Source organism: Cyclopterus lumpus, chromosome 22 (assembly GCF_009769545.1).
Source record: "Cyclopterus lumpus isolate fCycLum1 chromosome 22, fCycLum1.pri, whole genome shotgun sequence".
Taxonomy (NCBI): Eukaryota; Metazoa; Chordata; class Actinopteri; order Perciformes; family Cyclopteridae; genus Cyclopterus; species Cyclopterus lumpus.
In genome coordinates, this window is record NC_046987.1 from 18,844,643 (window position 1) to 18,867,953 (window position 23,311).

General features: G+C 43.6%; 1 protein-coding gene across 1 annotated transcript; it reads left to right on the forward strand.

Moving 5' to 3' along the window:
- The first annotated feature begins 775 nt into the window (after positions 1-775).
- On the forward strand, positions 776-22,697 carry pld1a (phospholipase D1a). The gene is made up of 26 exons (XM_034562642.1): positions 776-927; positions 8,660-8,869; positions 9,238-9,407; positions 9,510-9,652; positions 10,557-10,668; positions 10,886-10,951; positions 11,384-11,442; positions 11,680-11,772; positions 13,317-13,469; positions 14,190-14,339; positions 15,510-15,593; positions 17,074-17,155; positions 17,235-17,345; positions 17,452-17,637; positions 18,037-18,250; positions 18,364-18,492; positions 18,661-18,779; positions 19,058-19,171; positions 20,062-20,172; positions 20,268-20,356; positions 20,515-20,628; positions 20,712-20,761; positions 20,876-21,010; positions 21,363-21,516; positions 21,601-21,718; positions 22,199-22,697. Exons 2-26 carry the CDS (start codon positions 8,692-8,694, stop codon positions 22,421-22,423), a joined length of 3,159 nt encoding a protein of 1,052 aa, XP_034418533.1. The 5' UTR covers positions 776-927; positions 8,660-8,691; the 3' UTR covers positions 22,424-22,697.
- The last annotated feature ends 614 nt before the right edge of the window (positions 22,698-23,311 follow it).

Here is a 23,311-nt window from a genome sequence, read left to right on the forward strand (position 1 = left end):
AGAAAAAAAAATGGTAACTGTGATCGCAAAATTTGACCGCAGTGTTTCAGTGTAAAACTGGAATGACGAATATCGAAGAACCAGAACTTGTCTATGAAATCATTTATTCTTGCAAGAAGAGTCACACAGGAGTCTGCCAAGGGTGCACTGAAGAGTCAATTCACAGACACATGTATTTAAGGGAAACAAGAAGGGCCATTCAGGAGGAGGCATTTGTCTTCAGATTGTTTGATGAATCAATCCCCTGATGAGTAACCAAATGATCAGGCCAGGTGACAGGTACTAAAAGATCCTGGGAATTATAACACCTAACAGTCTCCGTCCTGTCCTTTGTTATAATCTGTCTCTGTAAGTGATTGTTTCACTGTAAAAAGGTACAGGGGATGGTGTGTCATATGCTTCCTCACCTCTGAAGGACAGAAGATGATTTACATACTAAGAATATATAATATATATATATATATATATATATATATATATGTATATATAATATACATATATATATATATATATCCCATTACATAACATAAAGAGACCATTTAGAAAGAAAAATAATAAAAACAGAGGGGAAAAACAGTGTTAAATGATGAGTTAGAGGAAGAACCCAGTGTCAGGACTCCTCCCACTTCACCAAAAGTCCAGAACGTATTTGCTATCCAATGAGAGAACCCCGTGGGAGGTATCCGCTCCCGTGATTGGTCCAGAGTTTCACAGACCCCGCCCTCACGGAGGAGTTGTGGAGCGAGTTTCTATCCCCCGTCCCCCCCTCGTTAGTTTTTCTCAGCCGCACTTACGGAGTTCCAGAGCCGAAGCAGCGCAGGACTACCCGTCCTCCGAGGGGCTCTTTGTGGGACCGGGTCTCAGTGTCGCCAGGCGGATTGGTCCGACTCCCCCAACATGCGGGCTGCACGCCCACAAGGAGAGCAGGTCGGTCACGTCTCCCTCCGCTTGTCTCCATGTCGGCTCTATTTGCGTCCATGGGGGTGGAGGGGTGGAGGGGTATGTGTCTCCTCTGGGGTTTTTTTGGGGTTGCCAGTGTACAGGAGAATGTACGGCGTGTGTGCGTTTGCCTTCGCGTGTGTGTGTGTGTGTGTGTGTGTGTGCGCGCGCGCCTCGCTCGTGCGTGTTCGCATCAGGGTCAACACAGCAAATGTGTATCTAACGTGTCTGTGTCCGGTTACGTGGGAAGATCCTTTGGCTGCTTGCTCCTCCAGTTGGATGGCGTTTACTTACTTATTTATGAAATACTGCATCAAGTTGTGCGTGTAAAAGTGCGTGTGTAAAACTGCGTGTGTAAAAGTGTGTGTGTGTGCGCGCGCGTGCAGTCCTGTCCCCTTCTTTCTGACACCCTGTTGTTGAAGTGAGTTGCTGCAGCTGGAATGTCATAGGAGCACTGGAGATATACGCCTTCTTACTATCTCCTTCTTCCTATCTCCTTCTTCCTCTCTCCCTCTCCCTCTCCCTCTCCCTCTCCTTCTCCCTCTCTCTTTTCTTCTGTTGTCTTTGCAACTGAATACAAATGGTTCTGACCTCTGACATTCAGAAGTCTTCCTTACTGCACAGACACTAGCCCAAGGATGACCTGAATACTTTTCCACCGTTGTGGTGCCAACCCACACACACACACACACACACACACACACACGCACACACACGTTGTTGATGTTTTTTCCTGCCCCAGGCGTGTGTGTTTTTCTGCATCGACCCATACCAGAGGATTCCATCTCATATCAATCATAAATCTGGACAGTGGGGCAGACGGGCAGTTACGTGTCCAGAGTTGAACCTTTCGTCTTCTTCTTAGGAAGGATTTAAAATATATATAAAAATATATATATATATATCTATATATATATATTTTATATATATATCTATATATATATTTTGAGCCAGGCCCGGCAGATGTATCCTGTAAAGTTCTTCCAGATGTGGACTACAGGCTGGTATGCTCCTGCCTTGAGGGGGAAACCCATCCGCAAACCCTGGTCTGAGTTTCCAGCCGCAGTCGGGACAATGTATGATGGATGATTTGAACATTATATTTCTACTTGTGCAACAACCAACCGAACACTGTTTCTGCAACTCCTTCAGAAAGTGTCACAGGTGTGGATCTAGTTGAAGTTGTGTTGACAGCGTTGCTTCGCTGCCGGAAGACAAAACGTGTTTATGAGGTGCACAAATAGACGTGAGTTATTTAGATGGTGGCACATATGCGTCTTTTGACTCTTTACCAGAGTAGCTCATTATTGGCGCCGGGACAATCGGGTGAAACTTTTTTTTTTTAAGCAAACTTCAAGGGGTCAGTTCACCCGATTCCCAAAAAATGACAATTGACCCCTTATCAATAGTGGTATTTTAATCATGCATTGGTTTTGTTGTGCTCAGGTTCATCAATGAAAACAAACCTCTGGTTTCTCTGGCTCCACAGCTCTCGCTGTAAACAGTTTCCATAGGGACTACTTTGTTAGTTAACAAGTAGTTCAGGTGAAGCATTCTTCTTATTGTTGCTGTTGGCATCACAAGTGAAATTATATCCATCTCCATTGTGTTGGGGGGGGGGGGGGAGAAACCTCTGGAGATAGTGATTTGGGTGAACCGCCCTTTTTTGGTCAAGAGCCCAAAATTGTCCTCTATATACTTTCTGTCCCACTCCTGTAATCAGGGTGAGATGGAGTCACTTTAGTGGGCAGCGCACAAGTAGTAGTGTGGTCATTAGAGAGAGAGAGAGAGAGAGAGAGAGAGGGAGAGAGAGAGGGAGGGAGGGAGGGAGGGAGAGAGAGAACTCTCTCCTTTAGTACAATGGTGCCTTGTGTTACCAGGCGATGGTGACTTGTGGCCTCTCTCTTTTTCTGGCATCTACTGTGTGTCTTGCTTTCTCCGCCTCTCGGACCACCCTTATCCCCCCCGACTATGGTGTGAAGGATTAGATAATAGGCAGCTTTAGTGTGGGCAGAGACGGAGAGGTGTTACAGACCTCTTTTCTCTCTCTCTGTACCATCTGCGCCACGAGGAGCTTGGCACCACTCAACGTGCGAATGCCAAGCCAGGTTTACGTTATCTTTATTCTATTTATGTACGTATGTGTATGTGAGTCGTCTATTACTCAAAGTTAATGCTTACATACATATATCATATATATATATATATATATATATATATATATATATATATATATATATATATGATATATTGGCAATGATTTTAAATCATTCACGTGTTTGCCATTACTTTTTTTTTTTTTTTTAAATGTCAAGCTTATCATCACACATCCAGGAATAGATGACGCATCTCACAAGTTATCTATTTTTTTTTCCTTCTTCTTCTTCTGAGCACTCGACGTGACGGCACCTCCGCTGACATCGACATACTGTGGCCGTCGACGCTCGGCCCGCCTCCGCCGTTTGACACTTTTCACAAACAAAACCAGAGCGCAGAGGGACGAAAGCAAAGGAGTGCCGGCCGCCGTCGTGCAACGGGCAGAGCTCGGCTCATGGCACCTTTTTTCTTTTTTGTGGGGGGGGGGGTGGATGGAAAATATTTTTTATGAATGCACCGTCATCGCGGTCACAACTCGGGACGCTCGGTGCCTTCCACAACTTTGTAAGCTGTCACGTCTAAGAAAGACCAGGGGGGGTTATAAATGTCGACGTGCAACACAATCTGAGGATGTTTGCTCGCTGAGGGATCTTTGAATGAAATGGTTTGGCTATATGGTTGCTGCAATGTCTTTTTTTTGTTTTGACATACAAGTTATATTACCAACAGCTGTTTTCGAAGTGTAAAAGGCCGTTTTTTTACTATTGATCATATCCTTAAGAGGGAGACTTGCAAGTGAGTTCCCCTCAAACGAGACACTTTTATCCAAAGCGACTAACAATTCATGTTACATTCACACACCGTAGACACAGCTACGGGGAGCAATTCAGGGTTAAGTGTCTTGCTCAAGGACTCATCAACTAGGGGAAGCCCCCGGTTGAAAGACGGACCTGCTAACCACTGACCCACAGTCGCCCTCTTTTTGGTTCTGCATACGAGAACTATAAACATTCTCCGCCCGGCTGTGGGTGAGGACTGAAACCACTGTGTCCCTGTTCAAGGCGTTCAGGGTTTGGGTGTAGGCCTCATGCAGGGAGCATGGCGAGCTCCTTCTTCAGAGAAGACACGACTGCGGTATGCGTGAGCAGTTCACACGTAGGACCAAAGTTTGGCAGTGAATCAAACTTTCTGACCAAACTTTCTTTTGGGCAACAACAACTGAACAACTGATGGGAGGGGGGGGGGGTCACGGCCAGGGTGACCTCGTCTTCATTCCCATGAGTAGTCCCTTGTGTGTCCTCGCGGCCCTTGCACCGCTCCAGGAACAAGGTTCTGCTACACTGACCCAAAGTAGAGCGTGTCTCGTCTGAGTACAACGTTTAATTAAACAAACTCACCGAGCACCAGCTTCTCGGAGAGAAGAGGGTGTGAGAGAAGAAGGAGTCCAGTACATGTTGAATACAGTATTGACTGGAGATTAATGTGTAACCTATGTGGTCATTGTTTAACTTTCTGTACTACTATCTAACAAGTTATTAATGAATCATTAAGGAAACATTTTGGTAGCTATATAGTAGCTGTGTATATATATATATATATATATATGTGTGTATGTATATATTGGCAGATTTGAGGTTGGAGCGCGTCTGTGCAGGAGGCCAGAAAGGTATGAAGGGCTTGTTATGTGAAGAGAAGAGTCTTGAACTAGATTATTTGCTGTATGGGGAGCCAGTGGAGCTCGCGGATGCAAAAAAACACCTTCTTTCATCTCAAAAAGGGTTGGGTCAAAGATGTCGCCAAGGTTACAGATGTTGTGGTCCGATTAGTTTTTACCGGTTTGGGGCCCGATGATGAGGATTTCAGACGTGTCGCTGTTGAGTTGGAGAAAGTTGGTGATGGTGGAGTATAGGGAGTGGGGGGGGGGGGTGACTGGTTTGGTGGAGATGTAGAGGTGTGTGTCGTCAGCATAGCAGTGGAGATGGGGGAGCGACACCAGTAGAATGAATGAAGGTTAGTCTCTTCATGAAAAGGCGTACCGATGTCTTTTATAATGGCTCCGTGGGGCGGCGTGAGGGACTCCATGTTCCGCGTGTCACATCTTTTCTGTGCCTCTGAACCTCCGCAGTTCTTTCTCCCACTCGATGTTCTCGCGTTTCTTCATCGACGCATCGATTCCAACTAATCGGCTTTTTGAGAGGGATGCTTGGCTCACGCAGGGTCGAGGCGGACACTCTTTGAGCTGCTCCCGTTGATATTTATACACGAGCAGCTCGCTGGCTGTTGAAGCTATCGCCATGACAACAGGACAGGAAGCAGGAAGTGGGCAGCGTTGCACTGGAATGGAGGAGAGAGATAACTCCCTTGAGTTCATCTCCCCTCGCTCCTCCGTCGGGCTGCACGCTGCAGACATTGATGCGCGTGCGAATGTTTGACATCCGAGTCCACGCGCTCAGACCGCATGCACGATACCCGGGCCCTCTGCACCTAACCTCCATGTGTGGGTCAAGCATGTGGTTATTCTGAGGGCGGTAACTGTCACAACCAATGGGCCTTGTTGATTTTAATGTCAGATATATCTACAGACACCAAATATATATATATATATATATATATATATATATATATCTATTGTATTGCTTTCTCTTTGTCCTGGGAATCGATTGTACAGGTGTATGGTGGAAAGACACAATCTTGTCTGTTTTTCCACGAAGAACAAATACAATCCAAAAATGTGTTACGAGCAAATAGATTTTGAAAGCATATCTAACGGAGACCAAAGATAAGCGGGCAAAATGAATCCCCCTTTGCAACGAGGTACCAAACGCAAGATGTGAGACATGGCGCTGTCATGGATACGGGGGAGGTTGGATTAAGGAATTCATAATTAAGAAAACCCGCAGAACTGCTGGTGTGTTCCAGGTAATGTGGAGGTCGCACCGTTTCCTCCGCCGTGTGCAACAACAACGCAGACATGGCCGACCCATGCAGGCGACCGGTGGCTGCCGGTGACTCTTCTGACTGCGAGCATGTCGGCTCTTGTTCGGCGGAGCTGTTTCTCACGTATACTCCCTGCAAGAGTGAAATAAGCGCCAGTGGAGCAGGCTGTATCCTCAGGCTGTATAGGTTCAGGTTCATGTTAAACTGGGTTGGATAATGCTTGGGGACTGTTAGACGTAGGCGTTAAAAGGCATTATTATTATTTTAATCTAGTTAGTGCAAAGTCCTTTTTTTTAAAGGAAATACCTCGACTACAAAAGGACCATTTGTAGAACAATTACTCTGTTGAATTTGCCAAGAATAGTTCTGGAATCGGCACACAGAGAAAAGTTAAAAATTAACGGGAGCAAAACTATGTGAAAAACACTTTTTGTAGGTTTAAAGTGTTTGGGGGTTTGGGAAGCGGTGAGCACGAGACTTGGATTATATACTACGAGAGCTGTTTTGAGAGTTTTGTGAACTGTATTTCTTCTTCAAGACTTTAAGGTCACACCGGGCCACTACTTGATCTACAAAATGATCATGTTGAGGGTAAACAATGTAAATCTCTGTAAGTCTCAGAGAACATGATTCCTGTGGCCTCCACCGACTTTGAAGAACCCAAAGTGTGTGTGTGTGTGTGTGTGTGTGTGTGTCCTGTCCATGCTTCAGAGAAAACGGTCCAGAAATCTGATGAATCACCAAAACCTCATCCCCTAAGTGCTGCTCCTCCCTGTTGATCGTAGACTAAGAACTGGTGTCGGTGACTCAAAGAGAGACCCGTCACACAGCTGGTGATTGTGCTCTCTCACCGCTGTGGGACGGCTGTACATTTCCATTAAAACCCTTTTTATTTCTCATCCAAGAAGGGTATCGGATGGATGGAATTGCTCAATATTTTTGCATATTTTGGGGGAAATCTGGGACCGGTGATGTCCAGCTCGGTGCAGTAAATAACCATAAACTCTAATCCTACTAGAACGCTCCCTTTTGTGGGGAGTTTTTCCTGATCCGACGTGAGGTCCCGGAACAGGGATGTCGTATGTGTACAGATTGTAAAGCTAATTTGTGATTCTGGCCTATAAAAAATAAATTGAATTGAATTGAATGCGTCTCTTCAGTCAACAATTCTCTTTCTCTCCTTCCCTTTCTTCCCATCTCCCCCTGTGTCTGTTTGCTAAAGGGCATGTTGTACTGGGCAGTCTGGGATGACTAAGCGTGTGTGTGTGTGTGTGTGTGTGCGTGTGTGCATGCGGGTCCTTTTTTCTTTCTGGGGTTTCCTGCACTTGAAAGACGTGTGATGTATTTTTTTAAAGCTTTTTTCTTTGGGACTGAGATGGAAGTGCAGCGAGCTCATTCAACAGGTTGAACAGGTTTTTTTATTATACAAAACCAGTGTTGTAAAACCGGTGTTTTTAACGTTGCGTAATGGTGAGGAAATAGTGAAACGATAACATCGAATTAAGCACAGTTTGTGCTGCAAATATTTGTCCATAAATATAAGTATAGGTGTGCGGAGCCGGTTGTGTGTTTAACGTTTGCTGCGTGACACCGTAACTTTATTTGTAATAATTCTAACCTTGTGTATCATAACGTGGATGATGACATTGTTATTTACTTTAGAAAAATAAACTTAATTTAATCTTATGAATAATGCGGGATATGTACGCGGTAAAACTAAACATTGACATAAAGAACACATTTCTTTTTATTTTCCTAAAGGTCCAAAGAGCCCATGTGAAAGAATAAATAATATTTTAAAGTTACTTACAGTATTACTGCTACATCACTAAATAAATAAGATGTATTGGATATTAGTGCCACAATCATATCGTATATTGGCTTTTAATGATTTTGACTTGAATTTTGGATTTATTTCAGGCTTATTATTATATTAAGAAAACGTTGACATTAAAGTATAAAAACAAGAAAATACAATACATGGAAATAATTCTAATAACAATGCGGCGGTTTGTCTGAAATATGAAGTCAATAATAAAGTTTTTATCCACTATCTCCTATGAGGAAGTAACGATTATGTGAGTACGTAATACGTCATTAAACTCACATCCAGGTAGATGATCTGGATGGGGGCGGAGCTTATGAGCGTATTTCACTGTGTGTGTTAATGAACAACGGAGGTCACGAGGTCAGTTGGCCATTAACTGGATTGAGGCGGGTTCGGTCTGAGGAATTCCTCTGGAGTCACAGACGGAAGGTCACGTACGTTTTCTTTATGGCTATATTTTACAAAGAAGTGTATCATCAGGTTATAGGTGAGAAAAAAAAATATTTTTAATATATCAAAATAAATGGCTTTGTAAGAATATCACTGACTAGAATACTGAATATATTTTAAGTTGATGACGATCAACAGACGATAGAAGGTACAGACGGTTTCTTAAAGGGCCGGCGTGTTCGCGGTCCTGATGGGATTCTCGTTATAGATCCCGAGGGTGTTGCGTAACAAGTCCCGATCAGTATGGGATGGAAGGTTAAGCGTCATGTGACTCGTGCGCTCAGGAAACCGTCATACAACATGGACAAGGTCATGCGCACCCTCACTCTTCCATTTATTCTACAGCTTCTGATGTTTTTATTAAAATATATATATATATATTTTTAAATCTCTCCTCTCCTCCTATAGGGTTGCCCTGCTCAGGGGGCTAACTGCTGAGCATGCTGGGTAAAGCGCCACCAACTACGAGTAGCCTCAACCTGGTGAACTCCGAGGTGTCCGCCGCCGCCGCCCCGGACGAGCACGACGGCATCACGATGGCCGACCTTGTGGAGAGCCTGGATACCAGGGAGCTGGACATGGGGGAGGCAGAGGACAACGACTACGATGGAAACTTGGGTGTGTGTGTGTGTCGAGTCGTGTGGTTTCGCCCAACAATAAAAAACGACACCTTTTAAAGGAAATATTACGACGACTCAAAAGTCAATTATTCCAGATTGTGCAAAAATCCTCAAGAGACTGTGAAGCTGATCCATCACTCATGAGCAACATGTACTGTATATGACCAAATATGCACAAAGTATTTGGGATGCGATTGCCCCCTGGGAAATGTAGGAAAACCAGGCTAAAGGGGAAAGGCTCAAATGTCAGTGTGGAAAATTGACCCAAAAAAAATGGAAATATGAGGGTGGATCTTGTGCTTTTACATAATTTAGCTCTCACAAACTTTACCACCTCTCTCTCTCTCTCTCTCTCGTCCTCCCCAGGGGACTGTCGCCTCCCGTTTTCAGCGGTGTACGCCACAGTGGGCTTCAAGGAGGCCAACGCCAAGGTCTACCTTCCCACTGTGCCCATTACGGCCCGGATACTGGAGGTGGAGAGGTTCACCACCGCACAGGACCGCTTCAACCTGTCGCACCAGAGGAGCGTCAACAAGGTGCCGCACGCAATGTTTACGCCAATAACATGTTTCCTAATCTTTGGTTGTTTTTGTTTGTGTGGAAAATATATATATGTGTGTGTGTGTGTGTGTGTGTAGTCTCTGCCAGCAGTGTTTAAGATAGAGCTGAAGCACGGGGAGTTCACCTGGGTGGTGAAGAGGAAGGAGAAACATTTCATGGAGCTGCATAGAGAGCTGAGGACGTACAAGACCTTCATGAGGATACCGCTGCCGTCACGCAGGTTGGCGCCTACACACGCACACACACGCACGCACACACACACACACACACGCACACACACGCACGCACGCATAAAATGCAATGATTCTCTTTCTCGCGAGTTGGATGAGGAGATCATCAGCGCTCTGTTATACTACATTTGGTTAGCTCAGCTTAGCGTAGCATAAATAGTGGAAACAAGGGGAAGCTCCTAGCCATGTCATCGATTAACACATTAAATCCCTTTTTGTTCATGTTTGTTGTAATAAAGGGAGTGTCCCACCCCGTCATACCCCATTCTGCAGTTGCCTGGCAACCAGGATGACATCCGGGCAGTCGGAAATGGTTTTCGGGGCACTTAATTGCCCCCCGAAAGCCACAAACGTGTCATTTCGACATTTCTGTTTCTTTGGACAGAGCCCTCCTATTTATGCTAAGCTAAGCTAATTGCCTCCTGGCTTCAGGTTCAGACTCCCCTTCCTTTACTTTCCTATGTTGTTTCCATTACTCCCCCCCCCCCCCCCCCCCTCCTCTCTGTCTGGTGATGTACACACTTGAATGCATATGAACGTTGCCCTTGAATGTTAAAAGGGTCGACTCGTGCTCGACTCGCTCGTTCTCTCTCTGCCGCTCCGTGATCTTGACTTAATGCTGTTAGAGGAAGCGCTGCATATTGGATTTTCACAATTGCTTCGGTGGTGGTGGTGGTATGTTTTTCTTTTCTTTTTTTTTTTTTGGCCTGCTGCCTGTTTTTCAGTGAAATAAAAGTGCATCTCGCCGTTCTGCGTTCTGACTCAACCTGTGCGACCTGTCCACTTAAAGTCTGGTTCTCTCTGCGAAAAAGCATCCTTATAAAAAAGCTTTGACTTTTTCCCCATTTAACACCTCAATTCACTCCTTTTTTTCTCTCTTCTGGTTCCACACAGCCACACGGTGAGGAGGAGGACGGTGAGGAAGAGCGAGGTCAGGGAGATGCCCTCCCTGCCGAGGGGGGGAGGGGACGAGCTGGTGCGCGACGAGCAGGTCTCCAGCAGGAGGGTATGTCGCAACGCTGCCTGTTTTTATTTTTTTTTATGTATTTTTAGGTCAAATTCACACTTGTGACATCTTAACTCGTATGGCACTCTCTGGTTGCCATGACACTTACCTCCTCGTACCCTCTAAAAAAAAAGAAGCTCTCTGAATCTCTTTGTGTGTGTGTGTGTGTGTGTGTGTGTGTGTGTGTGCATGCACACGTGTTCACGTGCTCCCACAGAGACAACTAGAAGACTATTTGAACAAGCTGCTGAGGATGGCCATGTACCGCAAATATCACCACACTGTGAGTAATCACACACCTGCAAACTACGGCTCAACCACATCATCATAATAATAATAATTATTCTGCTTTATGTCGACACGCTCAATAAACTGCTTACTTAAGCTAAAAAAAATAAATAAAAAAAAGGCTTTGAGTCTGTAAATATGATGTAAATACTGTGTCAACAAAAAATAGAATTAAATGACACATATCGACTCAGTGGATTGTTATTTAACGTGCCGATGCAGTACAAGGGAATCTTTTTGCCGTACCTTGCTTCACCTTTTACGATGGATGTATAACTTCTGCTTATTGTGTGCTGCCGTAATGATACGACGGGACTCACACACACACACATTTAAAGGGATGATATCTGGGCCTCCAGCTGGTTGCCGTGTGTCCACAGCTGCCTGCCCAGCTTGCATCAATGGGTTTCCTCCCGTCTTCTCTCAGATGGAGTTCATCGACATCAGCCAGCTGTCTTTCATTCACGACCTGGGCCCCAAAGGACTGTGAGCGTTTTCTCTTCTTTTCAATCTCCCTTTTTACATTTTTTATTTATTTATTAATTTACTTTTCATCCCATCTGTAAAAAAACAAAACAGTTTGATACCAGGCGGATAAACAAACAGCCGACATGAGCTGAAATTTAGAAGATCACCGTGTTGTTTTATTCTCTCCTTACATCTTTTTAAAAAATTTTTTTATAGAAGATACATAACTTTATTTTATTTATTTGTCTCTTCCAGAGAAGGGATGATCTATAAGCGCTCAGGAGGACATCGCATCCCCGGCATGAACTGCTGCGGTCACAGCCAGGCCTGCTACCGCTGGTCCAAACGGTGGGCGCCCCGAAAATTAAAGTTACATTCCTCTGGAAATATATATTTAGATTTTGGCTAAATGTTATAAAAATATGTGCTAATGTGCACACATTTGCAAAACAAACACAACATCTGAACATTGGATGAAGCCATGTTCAAAGTTTTACATTTTCACATTACAATTTTTAGTTATCTCTTTGCATTAAGCCATTAAACACGAAAATAAAAACTATTTTCGACATGTTTATTAGGAATATAGTGTTGCATAAATTAGGTTTTGAATGATATATAAATAAACCCTTTTGTATACACTTTATATAAATAAATAAAACTGGAAGGTCTGGCACATTTTAAAAAAAAAATATATAGATATATATTGTAAAATTCCATATATTTTCTCTACAGATGAATAGGTTAAATCATATGAACTAATATATATCACTATGTATCACTTCCCAAATGAATTAGTATTATTATATTATATACAGTATATTATATTTTTATATATTATAAGATAAGATATGATAAGATAATCCTTTATTAGTCCCTCAGTGGGGAAATGACAGGATTACAGCAGCATTGCTCACAGTAATAAGTAAAAAACAAGTAGTATAATAACAGAAATAAGATAAAAGAGTAAAAACAAGAAGAATATTATATATACAGACGGAGTAGAAATAGAATAAAGTGGATAAAGTGTATAAAATAAATAAAAAAATTAAAAGTACTTATTATTATTATTATTATTATAGTATTATTAGTATTAGTTTTATTTTGTCTTACAATTTTACAGAAATTGTGTGTTTGAATAAGCAAATGAGGATTCTTTCTAATGCAAATGTTTGGTGTATTGAAGAGAAATGTACAATAAACACAGTAAATAAACACTGTAAATATGTATTTTAGATGTTTTGGAGCAAAATAGCCCCCAAGTCTCAAAAAATGTACAAATATGTTTTATTGCGTCTCTTTATATTGACTTTCTTTCAAACTCACACGGTGAACCCCTTTTACGTTTTACAAAGGATAAAAAACACAAACACACTATTTAATTTTTCTGTTTAAATTGAAAGCGTGTCTAAAGTGTGATGGATGCTGCGTACAAAACAAATGAAGCATTCTATACACCCTGTTAAAAACTCATTCTCACATCTCAAACCATAATAAGGATAACATATAAATGTTAGTTTATTTAGTATTTCTATCGTAGTTCGACTGCGTCGGCACACGCTCGCCTCTCTCTCTCTCTCTCTCTCTCTCTCTCTCTCTCCGTCCAGTTTTGCCTCTTCATTTCTCTTCTATCGCAGCCAAATTATTACGTGAGCGGTTTTTCTATTGTTGTTTCTCTGAAGACAAACGCACAAAAACAAAATATCCCACACGTTTGAAAACGCGCGGCCCGTCCTCCCACATCCACTTTCTTCCTACTCCCTTTTTACTTGATAAGAAACGTCTCACGGCAATGAACCGAGATCTGCAGACACAGGAATCATGATGATGATGATGATGATGAGGACTGTGTGTGTGTGTGTGTGTGTGTGTGTGTGTGTGTGTGTGTGTAGCTGGCTGGTGGTGAAGGACTCGTGCCTGCTGTACATGAAGCCGGACTCGGGGGCCATCTCCTTCGTCCTCCTGCTGGATAAAGAGTTCAGCATCAAGATGGACTCCAAAGACACGGAGACCAAACACGGAGTCCGGATTGACAGCCTCTCCAGGTTAGGGTCATACGTGTGTGTGTGTGTGTGTGTGTGTGTGTGTGTGTGTGTGCATGTGTGTGTGTGTGTGTGCGTGAGCGTGGGTGTGTGTTCCAGCTGAACATGTTTATAGCAGAACGATACGCAGTGTGTTTGGAGGTTACCCTCCCAGTGTATTCGGAGGCCAGCTAAAAAGAAAATCCTCCCTCAAGACTCTCACACGGTAAAAATAAAAAACAAAATAAATGTGTATAAAATATTAGAACGCAGGTGTAAATTGAATGGTTTCAGGTTTAGTCTTGCAGACTTTCTATTTGTTAAGGATACAAAAATAAATACACAAAGTGCAGTTAGGAGGTTCATAATTTTGCACTTTGCTTAATTGAAGAAAAAGTTTGTTGAATTAATAATTTAAGATGGCTTAAAACTTGGCAAACTTGCTCTGGAAATCTCAAACAGTGTTCCTAAAAAAATTTAAAAAAATAAAAAGTAACATCCAGACAGGCTCAGAAAGCTCCGTTAAAGCTGTGAAAACAATCTGCTGTTAGTGTCGATTGTTTTCCTTGAGCTCCTTTTCATTCCAGCATCCGTAATCCAGGCCTTCGCCGTGTTTTAGGAACGATTACGGAGCTCTGACATCTCGTTTAAAAGGGGGAAAGGCAACGCCTGCTTTTATAAACTGCTTTTATAACAATGACCCCCCCCCCGCTCTACCTCTTGTGCCCCCCCCCCCCCCGATAGGACGCTGGTGTTCAAGTGCAGCAGCTACCGACACGCCCGCTGGTGGGGTCAGAGCGTCGAGAGCTTCGTGAGGAACCACGGGAAGCCGTTCCTCCGAGATCACCGCTGCGGGTCCTTTGCACAGGAGCAGGAGAACATCGCCTCCAAATGGTAACCGCCCCGGGACGGAGCTTCATTACCCAGAATACACCCTGTTGTACACAGACCCGTGTAGTGGCCGACATTTAGCTTTTTACATTTTTTTTATTGTGGCTTTTCCGCTCTACACTAGAATAAAAGAATATGTTTAAACAATTCAGATTGGTAGATTTATTCAGAATGTCCCATAATTATAATAACACACTGTAAATAATTTTTAAATGATTTACAAGGTCAGGTTTAGGAAAAAGTTATGTATAAAAGTAATTTTATACATTAAATTATGTATTTACCCAATAAATACACAATTTTGTATTATGTATTTATTGGGTATCCTAATAAATACATAATAGTAAAATGATCTTCATAATTGCTCACTGACTTTTTATTTATTTATTTTGTATTAAGGATCCTAGTGTATTAGAAATGCCACAGTAGTAATGTAATCATAATCACTGTTGTATGATGCATTCAAGTGTGATTTATAAGTTACACTAAGTTGCCGTTGTTTGCTCTAAGTAACGTGAACAAATACATTATATAACGCACAAAGCATTGTGAAGTGAACAATTACCGATTTAGAATCACATTATAATGTATCATAACAGGGATTACAATGCATAAAAAAAACTATTCTACTATTCTTACATTCAGTTCAACATTAACAAGCACTCAGTCATTTATTATACCTCTTTACTGTGTGATTACACATTTATTTATTTATTGTCTCTTGTTGTTGTAATCCTGCACATTTCCCCGCTGAGGCATTATAACATGCTTAAAATTTGTTATGATAATGTGTATTATGACTACTAGAAGCTCATTATTATTAGTATTACCGACAAGTGTTGCCCTCATATTCTCCCCCCCCCCCCTCCCCCCCCCCCCCGCCTCTGTTATCCTGTCACTGGTAACTATGGAAACGTCAACTCTTATTTCCTTTGGCTGCTTCGCCATCTTTCAGATTAATTTTTTTTAAATTAATTTTTGTGTGCATTCTCTCCCCCTCAGCTGGCAGATTCTGCGATATTGACTCATCCGTGTAATAATGTCATTACGTCGTCTTTGTACTCGGCGCGTGGGGGAAGAAAAAAAAAAACGTGTCGCAGTTCCGGCGAAGAGTAAGAAAGTTTACGTGAGTTACGTCCGTTTTATTTATTTATTTATTTTTTCCTTTTGCAGGTACGTGAACGGGAAGACGTACATGGAGGACGTGGCGGACGCTCTGGAGGAGGCCAAAGAGGAAATCTTCATCACTGACTGGTGGTGAGTTTCCATGGGTTACGTCTCGGGGGGGGGGGGGGGGCTTCAAACCGGACACGCATAATATTAAAGTCCTTTTTATTATTATTATTAGTGCCATTTAAGTCTGCCGCTATTTGAGCTGCCTGCTTACCAACTGGCACGTCTTCACCCGTCGAGAATCATTGCGGTAAAACGGATTATTCATGAAGCGATTATCCTTTTTTATTTCATTTTTGTAGTGACATTTCTATTTAATTTTCTTTTTAGGGGGGGCTCACAGAAATAATAAAACTATTCAGAATAAGCCGGACACTTAATCACAAACACTTTCTGCCACCGAAGCGGAGAAGAAAAGGGGGAGGAGGGTTTTTTGCCAAAATTATTATTAGGATATTTTAGGACTGGAGAGAATACACACGATTGCTCGATGAGGTTCAGCTTTGCTGAAACGTTGCATTTATTTAATCCACCGTTCATGAGGCTGTTAGTGTGCTTAACTTCCTTTTTATCCATTTAAAGTCCTGTTTTGAACACGGTTGTGTTGTTTTTTTTTCCTCTTTCACATAGTTATCAAATGAACTATTAAACTCCTGAAGGTCTGATCCTGACCTGAACGATATGTTAGTCGTGCACCACAGGTAACCATGGTGACACACCTTGCTCAAAAGTGATAACTCGCCCTTCCCGATGCATCGCCGTGCATTTTGCAGCTCTGCTCCCAAGTTAAGAGTCGTACACACACGCTGTTGCATATCGCATTATGCATTACCCACAAGTCCTAGCTTCTCTCTCCTATAGGCAACGCGATGGCAACGTCTCTAATTACGGCCTCGCCCACACGCCCAGAATAGAAAGACCCTGACATGAAGATCGCCTCCTCGTAGTAACTGTTTACACTTCCGTCCACGCCCTCTTTTGTCTCTCACCGTCCCTCATTCATTTACTTTCAGGGGGCGGTTTATGTTCCTTCCCGTGAGAACTGATTATGTTGACCTGGATATATAGTTGTTATGCCTCCCGGCCTCTATGTAATAATGCAAGTTTAGAGTAGAAAATAAAAAGTGGAGGTGCCGGCTCTCATCCCCGGTGGTGGAGGTCCCGGTCCGAGGAGGCCAAACGGGACCTCATCATCTGCTCCTAGATACCCCGTCCGAAGAAAGTGACGAACGTGGGAACGCGTCTGATATTTATTGCCCAATTTAAATCTAATATCTAATATATTTTCTGGTGTTTTCTAATAGAAAAATAAACACAGTTTTGTCTCTTCTGGCACTGTCGTTGTAAATCTTATAGTTTATGGTCCCCCCTCTATTAATCACGAGGCTCACGGTCTGAACCAATCGGGTGTCAGCCCCGCGGCATGTGTCACAGAGGACGCCAGTGTGAGCGATTCACGAGACTACATGTGCGTGTCCTCTAAAGAGTGAATATAAATATGGTTGTTTATCAAATATCGGTGGTGCATTGACATTCTTTTTATCCGTTTTTCTTCTCCCACCAGGCTGAGTCCAGAGATCTTCCTGAAGAGACCTGTGATGGAGGGCAACAGGTGGAGGCTCGACTGCACCCTGAAACGCAAAGCAGTACGTAGGCGTTATGGGAGAGTAATAACCGACGAGTATTTGCACACTATACATCCCTTTTCTATCACTCTCTCTCCAGCAACAGGGAGTGCGTATCTTTGTGATGTTGTACAAGGAGGTGGAGCTCGCCCTGGGCATCAACTCGGGCTACAGCAAGAGGACCCTCTCACACCTGCACCCCAACATCAAGGTAACCAAAGGATTGTGGGTAGTGCGCTTGGCAAAAACACACCATTACACAGTGTACCTTCCTATTCGTGCTACGCATCTGAAATCCAACCGCGCGCTTCTTCAAGGTGATGCGCCATCCCGACCACGTCTCCTCCTCCGTCTACCTGTGGGCGCATCACGAGAAGATCGTCGTCGTCGACCAATCGGTGGCCTTCGTGGGCGGGATAGACCTGGCGTACGGTCGCTGGGACGACCGGGAGCACCGGTTGACGGACGTCGGCAGCGTGACGCGCTCCGTGGCCCTCGAGCAGGTCGGACGCGTTAATCAGACTAAATGAAAAAGGGAAATGACTCACACAACACCTTTTATTGACCATGTTCCCATTTAAAACACCTGGATATTCAAACTGTAGTTCCCAGATGATGGATTACAGTGTTTCTAATTACAAACAATAGATAGACAGGTGCACAGAAAATACATCAAATCCTTAACCATGTTCACCCTGCCCTTATTGACATTTATGTTCATAGAGGGGAGACTATGTATTGGAGACATCTGTCAACCTCCAAAATGACCAATCAACACCCCTTTAACACATAAAACTGAACATTACAGGATGTATTCTCGGGGTGTTGTACTTATCTTAAGTGTAGCCACTCGCCGCCGAGAGTCCACCCACTCGTTTGTTTTTTCGCTCTCTCTCTCCCAGGCCGGCGCCACCAGCACTCCGTCCAGTAAAGGCGTGGCCTCCGTCGACGGCGTCTCCGAGAGCAACGGACGGGGGACGGCGCCCGGCGATCCGGCGGACTTGCCCAAGCTGAAGGGGATCGGACGCAGCCGGAAGGCTCGCTTCAGTCTGTACAGACACCTGCACAAGCACGGCCTGCAGCACGCCGACAGCGTCAGCAGCGTCGACAGCGCAGGTACAAAAAGAAAAGACAGTGGAGAGAGAGAGAGAGAGAGAGAGAGAATCTGGGGGAATGAACGGGAGGCACATTGTGAATATATATGTGTGTGTGTGTGTGTGTGTGTGTAGGGAGTGGTTCAGTGCAAAGCCTCAAGACGGGTGTTGGAGAGTTACAGGGAAACACGCGCTTCTGGCATGGAAAAGACTACTGCAACTTTGTCTACAAGGACTGGATCCAGTTGGAGAAACCTTTTGATGGTCTGGTTCACACACACACACACACACACACACACGCGCGCACACGCACACGCACACGCACACGCACACGCACACGAAGTGTAACCAAGTAAGCTTGAAAACACCTTTCATTCTCCCCGTCTCTGGACCGAACCCTCTGACCCTCTGACCCCGCTGTGCTCCGTGCAGACTTCATCGACAGGTACACCACTCCCAGAATGCCTTGGCACGACATCGCCTCGGCGGTTCACGGCAGAGCTGCGCGGGACGTGGCCCGCCACTTCATCCAGCGCTGGAACTTCACGAAGGTACATGTACATTATCTTAATCACAGCAACTCTCGTAATAAATGATTGGGTTTTTTTTACTGTGGAAAAAAATCAGAATTTGTTGACTCAATAAACACTAACAGTCTGGCTGGGACGGTGGAAAAAAAAATACTCCTGCTTTCCATGGCAACGGCAGCTGTTTCCTTGTGTTGTCCTGTTTTTTTCTCTTCATTTTCACTCTTTTCCATTTCTCCTCTCACTCCACATCCTCACCCTCTCTCTCTCTCTCTCTCTCTCTCCAACCGTCTCCCCCGCAGATCATGAAGCCAAAGTATCGCTCTCTGTCGTATCCGTTCCTGCTGCCCAAGTCTCACTCCAGCGCCAACGACCTCCGATACCAAGTCCCCGACTGTGTCAACGCCAAAGTGCAGGTAAGAGACCTGGACACTGCAGGTGGCATTTCACTGTCAACTGCGCTCGTGAAAAAAAAAAACCTATTTTCTTTTATAATTATACAAAATGAGAAAGTGGGGCAAAAAACTAAACCTCAAACCGCTGGGAGAAAAACAGAGAAAACACAAGAACGGCATGAACTCCCACTTTGCCACGAGGCGGTACTGCTGGAGAAAAGATAAAAGAGTGCGGAGCGTTTAAAAACTCTCCACGGGCCAAAGAGTTACATAACTACAAAGCGTTGCACTTGCTGCTGACACTCAAAAGGTTTTCAGCCCAGAGGAACCAACCTTTGAGCGAAATGCTAAAATAAGAAGCGCACGGCGAGCCCGTCATGTTCACATGTGATGAGTGTACTTCAGTTTAGTCGGTAACGCTTAATAAACATGTGTTTCATTCAGATTGGGTGTCTTGTTTTTATAGACTGACACCTCTGTAAACACCATGTACAACTTATCCATTTAACTAATGATACACAATAACATGTATTTATTATTTTATTTATTTTATTTATTTTATTTATTTTATTTATTTTATTTATTTTATTTTATTTATTTTATTTATTTTATTTATTTTATTTATTTTATTTATTTTATTTATTTTATTTATTTTATTTATTTTATTTATTTATTTTCTGATCCAAAAATATATCATTTTAATTTATAAATAAGTTATATTTAAAAAAAAAAATAACATTAATTATTTACCACTATTTGGTGCATTGCTCTGTCGTATTAAACAGAATAATGTACCAAAAACGTTTGCTTTTACCAATGATCAGTCGTTATTATGTTTTTGTGATGTAGGTACATTTGATCCTGCAAGACAAACGTAAATAAAAGTAATAACCCTTTCCTGCGTGTGCAAGGTGTTGCGGTCGGCGGCGGACTGGTCGGCAGGTATAAAGTACCACGAGGAGTCCATCCACAGTGCCTACATCCAGGTCATCGCCAAGAGCAAGCACTACATCTACATCGAGGTAATCCGTCCCATCCATCGGTTTCGTATGAGCGATGTCGTAACGCTGCACGTGTAGAGAGCAAAACCTGAACCGCCTCCGCCGTCTCCCATCAGAACCAGTTCTTCATCAGCTGTGCCGACAACAGGACGGTCTACAACAAGATCGGAGACGCCATCATCGAAAGGATCCTCCGAGCTTACAAGTACTTCCCCCTTTTTAAAAACAAATTAACAGCACATGTCTGCTTGAGTACAGTAGTGGTGACTATAGGAAGGAAGTTGTACGCACCGCATGTACTTCTACTTCTGCTTCTCAGAGCCAGACTTTACTCATGTAACCGGCGTTTGTCGGCTCTCACAGGGAGGGGAGGAAGTACCGCGTGTACGTGGTCACCCCGCTGCTACCCGGCTTCGAGGGCGACATCACCACGGGAGGAGGGAACGCCCTGCAGGCCGTCATGCACTTCAACTACAGGTGACGCCGACGACCGCAGATGGAGAGGGGGGGCATTATCGATGGATGTTCAAGTACTTTTTGCATGTTTTTAATCTCCTCAGGACCATGATCAGAGGAGAGTACTCGATCATCTCCCAGCTGAAAAAGGAGAGTGAGTACATAACACAAGTTGTAACATTCATTTTGAGACCTCATTTTAAGGTTAGAGTTGGAAAAGAGCAAATATTGTGCCCACTTCATCCTCTCCTCCTCCTCCTCTTCCCAGTGGACGACCATTGGATGAACTACATCTCCTTTGCCGGACTGCGGACTCACACTGAGCTGGAGGGTCGGCTGGTCACGGAGCTCATCTACGTGCACAGCAAGATGCTCATCGCCGACGACAACACGGTCATCATCGGTCAGTCTCTTCTTCCCTTTCCTCGCGTCGTTCCCTCGCCGACTACGACGTGAGGCCAACTCGCCTCTCGGGGTCGATGTTGACGACGTTGTATCCTTCGCACGAAATGCTTCAAAGTGGCTTCTGCAACGTAGCTCTGCGGCGCCCTCTGCTGGCCAATAGGACGCAACTTCAACAACAAGAAATCTAAAGGCTGGAAATTGTTCCTTAAATACTAAATGAAATGATTGTTATTTATAGAATGACTCAGATATTCAGCTTCCGTCCTTTTTATTCTTAAAAAAAAAATTTTTTTTGCTACTGTGAAAGTTGCGTGTGTCGGGAATTGAGTTTCGTCCTTTTTTTGTTTCAGGTTCCGCGAACATCAACGACAGGAGCATGCTGGGTAAACGCGACAGCGAGGTGGCGGTGATCGTCGAGGACTCCGAGAAGGTCGCCTCCGTGATGGACGGACAGGCGTACGAAGCTGGACCCTACGCTCTTCAGCTCCGCCTCGAGTGCTTCCGGTGTGTGTGTGTGTGTGTGAATGAGAGACAGAATAACAGTGTCATAATGAATGTATTATATTTCTCTCTTCTCTTTCTGCACAGCACCATCCTCGGAGGTCACAACGACACCAGTATCGACATGTCCGACCCCGTCGGCGACCGCTTCTACAAGGAGGTGTGGATGACGACCGCCGGCCGCAACGCCACCATCTACGAGAAGGTACGCCACGAAGAAGAAGGAAATAATGTATAGAAAAGAATACTCTTTAATATATATAAAAATAATATATATATATATATATATATATATATACATATTTATAGTTTAAATGTTAAAAATATATATACGTATATATTTATATATATATATTTATATATATATATAAAAATACATATATATAAATAAAATTAAAAAATATATATATACGTATATATATATAAAAATAAAAATATATATATACATATGTATAAATTTCAATTAAAATAAATAAATATATATATATATATATATATATATATATATATATATATATATATGTGCCAAATATTAAGGAAGTCGGTCCAATAGTTGATGAGATATTTCACCTTCGTACTGAAGAACATTTCCATCCCAGGAGCCATAGCAACGAGTGCTCCAGTGTTTTAACTTTCCACGTGTGTGTGTGTGTGTGTGTGTGCGTGTGTGTGTGTTTTCCTGCAGGTGTTTCGTTGCCTTCCTTCGTCGCTGGTGAGGAACATGTCCGAGCTGGAGCAGTACCAGTCCAAACCGGGTTTGGCCCAGACCGACCTGGGCCGCGCTCAGGAGGAGCTGCGCAAAATCCGAGGCTTCCTGGTCCAGTTTCCTCTGGACTTCCTGTCCGAGGAGAACCTCATGCCCTCCGTTGGAACGAAGGAGGCCATGGTCCCAACGGAGATCTGGACATAGAAAGGACTTAGTGCATGTCGGACATTTATTTTCCGGATCGTGGTCGTCATCGAAAGCGAGATTGCCTGCAATCCGAACAACGAGAGTCTACAAAGAAACCTCTCGAATGTTGAACTGAAAAAGGAGAAGAAGAAAAACAAGACACTAAAACGTAGTCCCAGTTTATTTAGGTCGGCATTAACACCTTTTTTGGGACGTGTGAAGAACAAAACGACATTGCGCAATGTTTAATGACTGCATTCATCCAACACCGTGGAGGTGAGAATCGGGCATGTGGAGGGGGGGGGGGGGGGGGGGGGGACTTAGGGAACCAGCAGTAACAGTTAGTCTAACAGGATCAGAGAGGTGATGGAGGTTGTCGTGCGTGCTCGTCGGTGCTGCAGCAGACAATTGTACCCATATATATATATATATATGTACCAATCCATCTCTGATTTTAAAAAACCCTCAGAGATATTATATTTTTCCGTTTTTGTGACAGATGATTTGAATTAACTTTTTAAAGCAGGAATCAAAAGAGAATGAACACAGGTGTAGAAGCCACAGGGAGGGGGGGGGGGGTTACGGCTGAGGGGGTTTTGATTGGTTGCGTGGTGGTAAATATCAGAGGCCGGATGAGACAATCGGTTTACAGGTTCAAAGGAGTAATTCCCTCCTTGCCCAACAGGTGGTGCTACTTCCTCAAAGCTACAGTTTGTGTCCTAGCAGTCCAACTCTCTTATTTCTCCTTTTATTTTTAGGTGCTGAAATACAGGTTTTGTTGTTTGTGGAAAACGATGTAAACAAAGGAAATAAAATGTTTTTTTGCAGTTTATTTTCCATATAGCATGCAATATATGCCAGAAGCAATGCTGTCATGTGAGATTGCTCGTTACGTTTCCAGTTTTC

Bases quoted from the DNA above. Each gene is read 5' to 3' on its own strand.
- pld1a (XM_034562642.1), top strand. From the start codon at position 8,692: ATGCTGGGTAAAGCGCCACCAACTACGAGTAGCCTCAACCTGGTGAAC. The intron at 17,346-17,451 runs GTAACCAAAGGA...CGCTTCTTCAAG, and splicing joins ACCTGCACCCCAACATCAAG to GTGATGCGCCATCCCGACCA. The intron at 19,172-20,061 runs GTAAGAGACCTG...TGCGTGTGCAAG, and splicing joins GTGTCAACGCCAAAGTGCAG to GTGTTGCGGTCGGCGGCGGA.